Raw genomic sequence first — 13,793 nt, 5'->3', positions numbered from 1 at the left:
CTGTTTTGCTCGGTTTACATTTCTATTTCCCTGTACTGGTATCTGCAGGAAATGAAAGCAGTGTATAATGTCACGAAGTATAATTTATGTCTGGAGATCTTATTGCTTAGGGCTGATAGGAGTTAGGACACTAGGTAAGGGAACCAACTGGACAGTTGCCTCACTGTATTTGTCAGGGCCTGGTTTTTGTTTCTTTTGAGAAAAAAAATTTTTTTTTTAATTGTTCATTTAAATTGTGCAGCTAAAGTATTTGAAAAATTCTGATCATTTGATGCAATTTACTCTGTAGAACTCTGAGTTCAAACACATTGTTTTAACTAGCAGTTCCTGTTGGATTTCTGATGGCCTGTGCAATCTAGAAAAGAAAATTCAGCCCACACTTTATGCCTCCTCACATGGTAGCAAGTCAAAGTTCTTTGTGATCAGAGATTCAGCATGGTTTTTAAATACTGCTTAAATTCTACAAATTTTCATGTTCTGAGTTTAACCTTATACTCCTACAAGAGGCATGTAAGGAGTTTCCTTCTGATCTTTCTATAAAAAGAATATTTACTTTCTTTTTCATTTTTGCCTAATTCTTTTATGCCTGAGAATAACTTTTTAGACTTAAGCATCTTGCCTCCTTGCAAAAAATTATGCTATCAGTGGTACATTTGTGTGAGGTACTGATGCCTTCAAATGAGGATTGCCCTGTAGAAGCACATTGCATTTTTTTCCTGTGTATCACTTCTGTTGTTCACAGTGTCCTATGCCACATTTGCAAGAAGGGGTCCTGGACTCTGATAAGACACTGTGTGCTTGCTTACATGTATTGTCAACATTAGTTTGTCTAATGACTGCTGAGGCCAGTTGTACTACTTGAAATCTGAGCTTAGTGCAGAACAATAATCCTCCTGTCTGTTCTAAGCACCTTTTGATGAAATGAGGCCAGCCTGCCAACTGTAAACATTTATTCTGGGCACATTCTTAACACGGTGATGTTGATTTGTGACATATGGTTCTCTTCCTTGCTTCTTCACCCTGCAGATCTGTGCCTCCACTGGGAGAATCATACCAATCTGCATCGTCATCTTCAAGTATCGGAAGAATAACTTTTGGAAATAATCTTTTCCTTGAGTGGTTTGATACCTAAGAGCAGCAGTCTTTTGCATTCTAGTGCATGCTCTTTAGGGAGGTCCTGCATTTATTCTATTATAATTCTTCACATTTTGGCTCCAAACAGACAATTTTCTGCTGCCATAGAAAATGTTGATTCAAAAAAACATGAAAACCAGTCATAGAAGAACATGATAATAAAATAAAAGAACCAAATAGGTTGATGTTCAGCTCTCAAGCTTTCCTCTTCTTTATCTAATTTATGTATTTATGATTTTTTTTAAATTCTCAAGATGGTAGTTTTCACTCTTGTATCTTTATACTACCCATCTTTTTGAGATTCAATAATTTTTTTCTTATCCAACTATATCTAGATTTTTTTAGAGAATTTATCACACATTTCCATCAGTTAAGAACTTAAATTCTCACTAGGATTTTATGCAGTATTTTTATCTTTGCCAAAGTCTTAGTTTGACACCTATATCATCATGTAACTTACTCTTACCACTTTCCTGCTAAAATGGCATTTCTGATAAGCATCACCTCAGTTGGCAGGATGAAATTCAGACTTGACAGCAAGCCCTTGTACAGTGTGTGCTCTCATTCCCTCTCGTTCCATCTCTTCCTGCCTTCCCCCTACTTCTTTTTTTTTTTTTAATGTTGCTCTTGGGTCACAATATTTAGCTTGGTTTGAAAGGGATAATTTAACATTATTTTTACCAAAAGTGAGATAATCAATTTATACTTTTTGGGGTTTTTTTACCTTTCCAAGTATATGGCTCTTTTGTGTGGTCAGAAATACACATGCTTCATATTTTTCAGTCTTTCTGTAACAAATTTCAGTAAAACATATTGAAAGTGCATGGCTTTTGTAAGATTTCTTAAGGGACAATCTGTTTCTTCTCAAAAATTCTTCAAAGGAGTCACAGACATCACTGATACTTCACATTCTTCTCTCAGAAATTAGAGCATATTTTACTAGTTGAGAGTGGCACCTTCTTTCATGGATGTCCCTATTTCTGAGACAGGTAGACTATCAGCTGCTTCTCATTTGTGCCTGCTCTGTTCTGGCAGCTTCTAGAATAAGATACTTGTTTTGACAGTTTTACTGTGTGACTGTTATTTAAGAGAGGTTCTTCCCATTTGCCTCCTTGAACAGCAGTTTACCCATAGTCTGGTTCAGTCTCCAAAAGCTTAAGAGGGGGTGGGAACTACACTCTTACCTTGCCAAAAATAGATCTGAGGTATTTGTCTGTATTGTTTCTATCACAGTTCTTTCCTAACTGGCAAAGAATCTTTATATAAAAATTATCTAAGAAATATTGCTAAAGAATATAAGCAGGTTTTACACACTTCGGCCTTCTGACATTTGTTAGCTTGCTAGAAGAAGCAAAAGTGTATAGGCTGAAAGCTTGTGCATATGTTTGCGTTGTGTTTCCAAACATCTTCCTTATTAGAGAATGTAGACAAAAGTTTTTCTGAATGATGTGTGATATACCGCCTATTATCTGGTATCATACATACATGCTTATATGTTTCCCAGAAATCACACCGAAGTTTCCTGACACTTTCAAGTATAGCATCTAGTTCAGCATTGCATTGGTGTGCTTAGTTTTATACACCTTTTATTTTTACAAGGAGTAAGTTCAGTGCATCTATTCTGCTGAGATACTTCAAGCCTTTTCCATGAACGTTAGCTGAGTGTGGCTTTCAAGGGAGACAACAGGGTGAAGGGACCTTGATGACTCTGCCCTGTCCCTGGTTTGAGAATGTGGTGGGTGAGTAGATGTGAGGAAATGGAAACTCCTGATTGTTTGCAGTCTGAGTCCTTTAATATAATACTTCAAAGCCTTTTTTAACGTTTGACCCTGGCTGGGTGCCAGGTGCCCATCAAAACCACTATACCATCCCCCTCCACAACTGGACAGGGGAGAGAAAATCTAATGAAAGCTCATGAGTTGAGATGTGGACAGGGAGAGATCCTCTATCGTTTACTGATGTGGCAAAACACACTCAACTTGAAGAAATTAATTTAATGTATTTCCAGTCCAAATCACAGTAGGATAAGGACAGGTAAAACGCTTACTAAAGATACCTTCCCCCCACCCTTCCCTCCTTCCCAGGCTTAACTTCTTCTCCCCCGATTCTCTATCTCCTTCCTGTAAGCAATGCAGGTAGGTGAGGAATATGGGTTATGGTGAGCTCATCACATTCTTTCTGCCATTGCTTCCTCCTAAGGGAAAGGAGTCCTTCACCTCTCCCAGTGTGGGGTCCCTTCCATGGGAGACAGTTCTCCACAAACTGCTCCAGCGTGGGTCCCGCACAGGGTCACAAGTCCCAAGAAAACCTGCTCCAGTGTGGGCTCCTCTCTCCACAGTTCTGCAGGTCCTGCCAGGAGCCTGCTCCAGCACAGGCTTCCAATGGGGTCACAGTCTTCTCTCGAGCATCCATCCACCTGCTCTGGCATGAGGCTCCTCCATGTGCTGCAGGTGGATCTGCTGCCCTGTGAACATCCATGGGCTTGAAGGGCCCAGCTGCTCCACAATGGGCTGCACCACGGGCTGCAAGGGAATCTCAGCTCCAGTGCCTGGAGCACCTCCTCCCCCTCCTGCTTCTCTGACCTCAGTGTCTGCAGAGCTGTTCCTCTGACAGTGTTGTCACTCCTCTCTGGTCACATCTGCGCAATTACTCTTTTGGGGTTTTTTCCTCTTTAGATATCTTATCACATAGCTGTTGCTACCATCACTGACTGGCTTGGCCTTGGCAGACTTGATGGGTCCATCCTAGAGGCAGCTGGCATTGGCGCTGTCAGACATGGGAGACACTTCTGGCAGCTTCTCAGAGAAGCCACCCCTGTAGCCCCCCACTACCCAAAGCCTGGCCACACAAACCCAATACACTTACTTAACTGATAAGATCAAAGAAGATTAGGCTCTTCAACAATATGAATACAATATTGTTCATTTCTATAATCACTGAAGCCTAGCACAAATGAAATTACAATAACCTCTAAATGAAAGGCATGTCTACTTCATTAGGTTGCAAAGCATTTCTGCATGACTCTTAACTGTTCAGAGTAATACAGAAAATTATTAGAAGTATCAGTTTACATGATTAAGGAGCAGCTATGCAGAACATTGCTGCTTTCTTGTCATTATCTAAGTACCAGAATGAAAATTGTTGATTTTGTCTAGGAATAAACCTATGCAGCTAATAAGAATATTTATTTTCAGGTAAACAGATCCTTTTTAATGTGCTCAGTGCCCTTTGATTTCCTTTACTCGTGAGTCTTGGGATTCATTTAGGCATTTGTGTATTCATTTTTAGAAAATAGCATCTTAAGGACTACCTACTATGGGCTAATATGTTGGCAATAAGTTAAAAGAAAAAAGAAAAGCAGGGGGTAGAGTAGAAGAAACTTCCATGTTTACAAGAAAAAGTTTAATAGTAATGTTTCTTCTGAATTATTCTTGAATGATCATAACAGAATAAGTGCATCACATACACCTACAGCTGTAATTTCACCTGTTACAATTATAGACTGTAACAGAGGAATTACTCTGAAAATGGTCAACATTGTGGACATTTGCATTACCTAAAAGTTTATACACCTAAGTAGTTTGATATTGAATTATTGTTATTATTGACTGGTTTAGACTGTAATATCAAACTATGGATGGCTTTCAGTTTTATTTCATTAATCTGTTTTTGAGACATGCTAAACAAAAGTATTTTTAGTTTTGGAACCTCAACCTGTCCTTTCCAAGAAATTTTCCATAGCAAAACTTCACATTTGAAATGTGTATGCCAGCCCCATTTTGATGAGCTGGTCCTACTAAATTTTTCTGGATTTGAGTATCTTAGCTTACAAAAAATGCCGTATCAGCTGCTAAATTTCAACAACTTTTGTTTTTCTGGGATTCAGAAACTATGTGCTATCCTGGGCTTAAAAGCACTAGGTCAAAACCAGGCAGAGCTGACCTTTTCACAGTTCTGAGCTTCCTGTATGATGAAGTCTTATATACATCTCTTAAGTGTGACTTAGAGACTTACAGGTTCGGAGCTGGCTTACACACATGCTTGAGAACCAGGAAAATTTCCAAAAATTAGATTCTTGTTCATGGTTCTAGTCTGAATAGCTAAGAATAATTAATTAAGAAGAAGCAGTCCTTTAAAAGTGTTTTAAAAATTTTAAAAAAGGGTATAGAAAATTGTGAGATTATTACACTGATTATTTGCTTTTATTAATTTCCTAGGCATGCCTGTGAAAAATAACATAGCAGCTTTACGCCAGTCCCCAGGGCAGAATGGCACTAGCTTCCATGGCTGCATCCGTAATCTATATATCAACAGTGAACTCCAGGACTTCAGAAATGTGCCACTGCAAGTGGGAATTCTGCCAGGTTGTGAGCCTTGTCATAAGAAAGTTTGTGTGCATGGAACATGCCATGCTACCAGCCAGTCAGGCTTTTCCTGTGAGTGCGAAGGAGGATGGACCGGACCACTCTGTGATCAACAAACTAACGACCCATGTCTTGGAAATAAGTATGTCCTTCCTCAAGAAAGAGCAGTAGTATAATATGTATATAAGTCTCCTGTTATGTATATTTTTTTCATAAAAGTTCACACTTGCAAGAAGCAACATAACCTGAGCATGGAAAAGTGAAAACAGCATCCAGGTTTAGTATATATTCTTTCCATAAACCTAATGAGGAAAAGTCCCCAGTTTAGAGGAACAGATTCACACATCTCACTGAAGTTCTGCCTAAAGCCTGGGAGGTTCTCTTACATACTTCTGAATGGGCTTCTTTTGTAATGAGATATACTGATGCAACTGTGGATATGACCCTTGGCACAAAAATAATTTTGAAGAAGGCTTATTTTCAATTGTATAGAGGAAGATAATACTATTATTATTATTATTATTAATATTCCCTACTGTGTTTTGAAAAATTATAAAATGGATATATCTAATATTTTATATTTTCAGAGTACCCCAGGTTTTAGCAGGAAAATAGATTTCGATCTTTATGGTGAACTTCTGTTTAAGTCTGAGTGTGTTAATTCTGTTTACTGATTTGAGCAGAAAATTTTAGTTTAGACATTTTATATATGTCTCTAGAGAGGTTCATGTATATAAATGTGTGGAGAGAGAAGAAGTTGGGCATAATTGTGTATATGACAGTATTGATCTTTTAAATTTGCTGTAGAGACAGATTCAATTTGGGTTCATGGACTCCCAGCACAAGAAGATCAGAAACTTCAGAAGTTCAAAATTCTTCTGTATTTGTTGATCTTAGGCAACAAGATGTCATTCTGTTTGTCATTACCACTGTACTCATTACAGCTTGGCAAATATCTCTTTTTTTTGGTAAAGTAAGCCTGCTTGGATCTTTTGGCTGCTGCTTTTTCAGTGCAGCATTTACCTATGTAATTTTTGACTTTTAAGGACCAGTGGCCTAAGTTGGCTAAGAGATTCTAATAAGATGATTTTCAACTCCCATATAAAATGATGTTTAAATAATCTTTTCACATAGTGTGTGGAGTGTCTGACACTTTAAATCTTTATACAGCAGTAAGCATGCTTTATAATGCAGTTTTCTTTATATGGGTTATAGACTCCTTCAGTGCCATTAAGTTTTGAACTTTTCCCAGAGCTAGAGCAGTCAGGATTTCAAGGATGTCATTATACCATTTCATTGTTTATTGGTCTTTTTCTTACCCTGTCCTCTTTCTCTTTTTAACTTTAAAGAAAGGTAGTCGCAGCAGGTTAAAAAATACAAGTGTGACTTTATACTTCTATACTTTAGGATTAAAAAATAACATCAAACTGTAACCACAAGTTCTACTATAAGAAAAGCCGAAGAATTTCTTTAAACTGTCCTTGAAATACTAGATTCTTCAAAGGTTCTTATAACTGTGCACATTAGCACCCAAACTGAGTGGTTTTTGCAGCAAATTACAAGTTCTCAGTATCAGAGGTAGGCAGGATCAAAGATAAAAGCAAGGGAGCACAGCATTAATATTTTGTTTGCTCTTGAAAAGTATTGGGTTTGGTTCAGCTGTATACAGTGCTGTGAGCTTTTAAGACAGAAAGCCAAACCAAAATTATTTTGAGTGGAGGAGGGCTTTGTTGTTCTTTAGTTCCTGTGGATTTTAATTCTTTATTTCTTGATTCATCTCTAAATTGTCTATTGAATAGATGTGTTTTATCCATCTAATACAGTTTGACATGCTGCTTTATCTGAGCAACAGAATTCTCACTGTGATCTCTGTTTCAAAAATGTAGATGATCTTTTGGAGATCCCTGCACATCATGAAAAGGCTTGAGATAGATTTATTTTACCTACATCTAGGCGTTTGAATTCAACATATAGTGACCAAAGTTTGTTCTCTAGTCAGTAAAGGAATAAGCACATTTCAAAAGAATAAATTAGACCTCAAGTTGTCTAATCACCCTCTGGGTAAGCTCATTTCTCTCCATGACTGTGTCTGGAGCTTATGGCAATTATACATCTAACTTGAGTGCCTGACACAGGTACCTAAAATTAGATGAGATGAAACTGTGCCCAAGAGTTTGCACTTAGCTTGATGTTCCTTTCAGTACAGTCTGAAGATGAAATTTAGAACTTCAAAGAGCAGGTGGAAACAAAAGTATGGGAGTTGGCATTAGCTAAAATTTAATCATCTTCTAAGTCAAAGCAAAACTTTGACTTGATCTTGACACAGATTGCTTTGATATCTAAAGCCTGTATAGAGTATGACAGGATGTCAGTGCCACATGAGTAACTTTGTAGATCAGATGTCCTAAAAGTGGATGTTTTATAAATGGTGAAAAGATCAAATGCTGAACATAATGAAAACTAAACAAAAGGTATCTGCCCTGTGATACTGTCTATGCCTTCCATTTTAAATGCTTAATAACAGTCTTGGAATATCAGACTTCAACCACAGGAACAATTTTTAATTTTTGTAGAGAATATAGTTGCTTCAATATACAGACTAATAGAGAAGTTGGAAGTGCTTAACCTATTAGTTTTATATTTGCAGGTTTTAATCCCAAACTGGCTATGTTATCTTAAAAATTTCAAAATGAGATGTTGCTCTTAACAGAATTCTTCTTTTACAACGTCATACAATTTTCGATGAATTTTTGCTATCTTCAAATTGAAACAAATGATTTTATTTTAGATCAAATGGGATTTTTATATGTATTTTTTTATCTAAAGATTTGCATTTATTTAGGTGGCATACATAGCATACTAAGGAGGTTGCAAGCTCAAGAAGCTTACACTATAGAGAGGAAAAATATTAGAGAGGAGAAACATCAGGAAGGGTGACTTGTATGTCAGGATTGCATTCCTCCACACACAGGAATATTCACTGTGATCTCCCTAGGAAACTGTATGTAGATAGAAATTTTTCTATGGAAACAACACTGAAAGAGAATAACATTTTTTTTTGGAAGGAAATTATCGACCCTGTGCTAAAAAATGAGGAAAGGGAAGTAATTTTATTCTGAGTCATTGGCGATGTTTTGAAGATGAAATCCCCTAGAATTACACCTATGAACAGGTAATTAAGCATCCTCCTTTTGGGAAGCACCACTTCTCTCTCAAAGAGAAGTAAGACCAGCTGTGTGTTCCCATACCACTATACATCAGAACTTATCAGATGCAGCTTAACTCACTTTTTTTTTTGTCTAACAAGGTTTGAGCCTGCCACAAATGTTTATCAAAGCTCAACTGGGAGATTAGCTACTTCAATCACTTTGGGTGAGACTTGATAATGCACAGTCTCCTCTAATGTGAGGTTTGGTATGAATTCTGGGTGAGTGCTGTTGCCTTGCAGTGAAGCACAGACCTGCCTCATACAAGACCCTGCTACTGGCAGTTGGCAATGCAGACTAATGTATTTGAAGGGAAAGCACATGTTCAGCTTGATACTACCATTTCTTGAGTCAAAATAGTTTCTGTTAGGAAGGGCCTGACCTGTCTTTGTGCTGGGAGCCCCATATTTCATGAGTGACAATATGGAGTTCCTTTTAAATGATACGTGAACCAGAATTTCAGGTGAGTTTCTTTTTTCTTTGGCTTGATTTTGCTGTGTTCTCAAAAGCATGCTTAAAATTTAGGTAGACAGGAAATGTTGTTTTTAGTAACTGTGGCTTGTAAAATTTTTCCATAACACATCTACAGTGGCTATTTTCTGGTGAGAGAGAGTTCTGTACTGCAGCTTATTTTGTGTAAACCTGCATACCAATTATAAACCACTTCACTGCATCTCACTCAAAAAGTCCATTAGAAACAAAAGCAATTTCTCCTGAGTACAGTCCAAAGTATTTGTAGTTAATGTTGCTTGGCCTGAACTTTGATGAATAATTTATTTTTATTCTCTTGGGCTTGTTTCCCCTGTAGATGTGTGCATGGTACCTGCTTGCCGATCAATGCATTTTCATACAGTTGTAAATGCCTGCAGGGACATGGGGGAGTCCTCTGTGATGAAGAGGAAATGCTGTTTAACCCCTGCCAATCCATCAGGTGTAAACATGGCAAATGTAGGCTTTCAGGACTTGGGAAAGCATATTGCGAATGCGGCAGCGGATACACGGGGGACAGTTGTGATAAAGGTAAAAAAATTAATTAATGTTGTTGTGGTCTTAGAAAATAGGCCTTTTTAGTAAAACATGAACAGCCAAGCACATGAACAGCCAAAAACATGACCAATTTTTTTTTTCCACAACACACACATTTGTTGCTTTTTTTTGTACCATAAGAATTTATCTTGATGAGAGAAAAATCAAGCCTTTCCCATGAATTTGTTTACATTTTGAGGATTTTTTCATCAAATGTTTTGCCGTGAAAACATTTCTTTTTTTTTTTGCCTTTATTCAGAAACACATTTTTACTATATTTAACTATTACCTTTTACCTGCTGTATCTTTCTGTATTTATTGTTTCTCTACCTTCTGCAACTGAGAAGCCAAATCCAATGATTCTGCTCCTAGTTTTATCACAAACTCTACTTTTGACCTCTCAGCTTCAACTGATTTATCACAGCGAATTATGCAGGTGAGATGGATGAAAACAGGATGACTTTTCCCCCTACCTTTTTCTTTTTCCTTTGTCTATCAAAGCTCTCCCTCTCCCTCTCTTTCCCTTACCCCAGATGGCATTTATTTTGTATTGTACATAGATGTGAATAGAAGAATATGGTTGTAGAACTTTTAACAGATGTCTCATTTTTAGCTGGCTTTATACCTCAGTAATTTATGAAGTTAGCGGAATGTAACTTATATTAAATAAGAGTTTGAATAATATTAAACTCCAGGTCTAATAAATTAAATTGCATGCTCTCTGAAACATTTCCCTGTGGTAAACAGAACCAGCTGCAAGCAGTGTAGGAACAGAAGATGTGTATTTTTATAAAAGAGGAAAAGATTTAAGCTTCCAATTTTCTTGTCATTGTAATAGCTTTGTATTTATGGTTTACATATACATAATATAAGCTTTACCGAAAATAGGAGGTATAGGGAATGAAACCCAGCATTAATCAACTTACATTTGGTAGAAGCACTAGTTTCCAATATACAGTCTGAGTCAAACTTTAAAATATCAACCCCAACTGCAAATAGCAACACAGCATTTTCCTGTGTTGCACAATCTTTGACCCATGTCTCAAAATTGTATCTCTTATTTTAAATGCTGTTTTGTGCAGAAATCTCTTGTCGAGGGGAACGAGTCCGAGATTACTACCAAAAGCAGCAAGGGTATGCTGCGTGCCAGACGACCAAGAAGGTATCGAGACTAGAATGTAAAGGCGGGTGCTCAGCCGGGCAGTGCTGCGGGCCACTACGGAGCAAGAGGCGGAAATACTCCTTCGAATGCACTGACGGGTCGTCATTTGTGGACGAGGTTGAAAAAGTGGTGAAGTGTGGCTGTACAAGTTGTCCCTCCTAAGTGTCCCTGTCACACTTGTCCTTTGAAAATGTTGTATACTTATTGACCGTGTCGGACTAATTAATGCTTCATAGTGGAAATATTTGAAATATATTGTAAAATACAGAACAGACTTATTTTTATTATGAGAATAAAGACTTTTTCTTCATTGAAAAAAAGATTCAAGTGCTTGAACTGAGACTTCTCATACCCAAGAGGAGCTTTGAAGAAAAAAAAAAAGACCTGGTAACATTGCAGCAGAGATGGGAAACTTTAACTGCTTTTAACATGGATTCTTCTTTATAACATGCTGAAGATACACTGACACTATACACATGTGACTTTCAACTTAACATCTCAGAGATGAAATACTGACCAGAACACGAGGCTTGTTTTTTCACTTTCGTATCAGTCTATTTTATTGTCTTGACAGGCCATACCAGTCATTTACCTATGGATGAGGAAGTTTTATGAGAAAAAAGAATCAGATTATACAGAAATAATAATTGCTTGAAACACATTTTGTCTTTTGGAATTATTAAGCATCTTGAGAAGATGGCGTCTCATTTAATGAATGGGAAATGGGAGATACGAGAATATACTATAATCCTGAAATCTCCTTATGATGTGTACTTTTATGTCAGCATGTTAGCAAAAGAAGCATAAAAAATTGTTTATCTTCCCTTTTACAGTATTAATTTTTTGTAATATAAATGTTCTGGGGATGATAAAATAGATTATTGATGGATAAATTAGTAATAATATGGATTTCTGTTTCTATGAGTTCTAAACAACTCTATACAGTATTGGGTTTCATTGAGAAATATTTATTGTATCAAAGTACATTGTACTTAACCCTTTTAGGCCACCCCTTTTACTGTTTTTCAATGCTTTAATATATATTAATTTATATTTGTCCCAGTATTTTTGTAATTTTTTTTAAAGGACTTAAAAATCAGGATTTTTTTGCAATAGAACTAACGGTAGCATGTGGTCTTGGGGTAAATGTTTTCAGTCTGTTTTTATATTTCCATTCCCTTTTACTTTTCCTTAGAATCTGACCACTTGGTGTCACTGAATAGAAAGTGGTGACAATTTGCAGTTTCACGTATAGCAGATATTCAGGACACCTTCCAAGAACCTGTAATATATGACAGAAAATGTCTTTACACTAGATGGCAATTGTAGAGAAGTTAATTTTCCCTATATACAGTACTTACAGAAAATAAGATGGCGTGTAGAAAATGATATTAGAAGATAGATCTTTATAAATTAATATTCCCATGGAGCTCTTTACCTTTTTTATAAAAAAGAAAAAAGGCTGTGCTATCAAAAACTGTGATTTTCCCCAAATAATAAAACTACTTTACTGCCCTAATGTTCCCCATGTTAACATGTTGCTGCTAAATTATAATGTAGAATTGGTAATCAATAGTGGGTTGTGTTCTTCTTTCAGTAAAACCCAGGGTACCCTGTAAAAATGCAGATGTTTTTTCAATTTTATTTTATTATTTTTTTTACAAAAAAAGTTAGATGTACATGTGTAATGCAGTGTGCTTTGTCATATTTGGACTGATATCAGTAATGCTACTGATGTTTGTAAATTAAACAGATATTTACTTCATTAACAGCTTTTATTTGTATTCTTCCGAGAAGTTTAAGTTGTCTAGCAGCCTTTAATTAAACATCTGTTGCAAAGAATATTTGGTAAAAAACAGTATAAAACCCAACTCTAGATCTAGTGTATTCATTGCTGAAAATCTGAAGAAGGAATTTACTTGGGATTACCACACCTAGAAGCAGTGACATCTGAAAATCTCTGTGCATTATGAACTCAGATGAACTTACACCAAAACTAAGAAAATACTTAAAAATAAAGTACACTGGAGGAAAAGGCAAATTGAGTCTATCCTAATACTTTATTGGTTATAAAAATGGCAATTTGATAGTTGTTCTAGCAAGTAATTTGATTCTTTAGAGGGATTCATTCTCACTAATCTTTGACTGAGTATTTTAAATCAATTGGATGGGATGATACTTAACCAAGTTTATCTTCTCTAAAATATTTTTTACAAATAATTCTGTGTTTATTTTACTTAGTCTACATTAGAATTTGTCTAGATATCCAGTGAAACAGCCTTTGGTATGAGGCCTTCTTTGCAGCTTCTATGACTGCTAAAAATGTGCTGTAAATAGGGGTAGCTTTGAGGAGAAAGAAGCCATTTTTGCCTAACAGTCCTTAAACAGTGTTCTTGGATATGGAAATATCGCTTGGAGCTCAAAGTCCCTGTGCCAAGTATCTGGAGCTGGATTGCTTTCTGTCCACATATTGACAGAGAAAGAGGAACTTTGCAATGGTGTTCAAGCAATACTGGCAGCTACTGGTGATCTTGAGGTCATCAAGAGAGGGATTTTCTGTGGTGCCCAAGCAGAACCAGAAAACACCGTTAGAATTAAAAGAGGGAAAGAAAAAAAAAAAGAAAGAAAGAAACCCACCCAACACCCCAAAACCAAACCCAGCTTTGTCACCTGCCCTCTGAAGAAAGACAAGGCACCTACATCAAGTGATGATTCAGCTCTCCTTAACCCCTTTTCTCACCACCTCAAGCATCCTCAAGCATCACAAAGTGCCACTGTGCATGACAAGAGAGAGCTTCCTCAGTGGGTTGGGTCACCCTAACACCTTTCCAATCAAGGTTCTTGTAATACTGCCATCATAGGCTGTCTTGTACCTGTATTCCACAAAAAGGAAATGGGGAA

At 36.8% G+C, this 13,793-nt stretch overlaps 1 protein-coding gene across 2 annotated transcripts in view; it reads left to right on the top strand.

Moving 5' to 3' along the window:
• Positions 1–11,054, top strand: part of SLIT2 (slit guidance ligand 2) — a gene marked incomplete at both ends in the record, with an annotated part of 259,444 nt that extends 248,390 nt beyond the window's left edge. For both annotated transcript variants that reach the window (XM_082281842.1, XM_082281841.1), the window contains 3 exons: positions 5,352–5,640; positions 9,513–9,724; positions 10,813–11,054. In XM_082281842.1, the coding sequence (XP_082137968.1) occupies positions 5,352–5,640; positions 9,513–9,724; positions 10,813–11,054 (743 nt within the window). The remainder of the gene's footprint in view (positions 1–5,351; positions 5,641–9,512; positions 9,725–10,812) is intronic.
• Positions 11,055–13,793: the final 2,739 nt, after the last annotated feature.

The sequence above is a fragment of the Coloeus monedula genome, assembly GCF_965178545.1.
Source record: "Coloeus monedula genome assembly, chromosome: 5".
Classification (NCBI taxonomy): Eukaryota; Metazoa; Chordata; class Aves; order Passeriformes; family Corvidae; genus Coloeus; species Coloeus monedula.
Note: the sequence above shows the minus strand (reverse complement) of the source record. Positions and strands in the feature narration are given on the sequence as shown.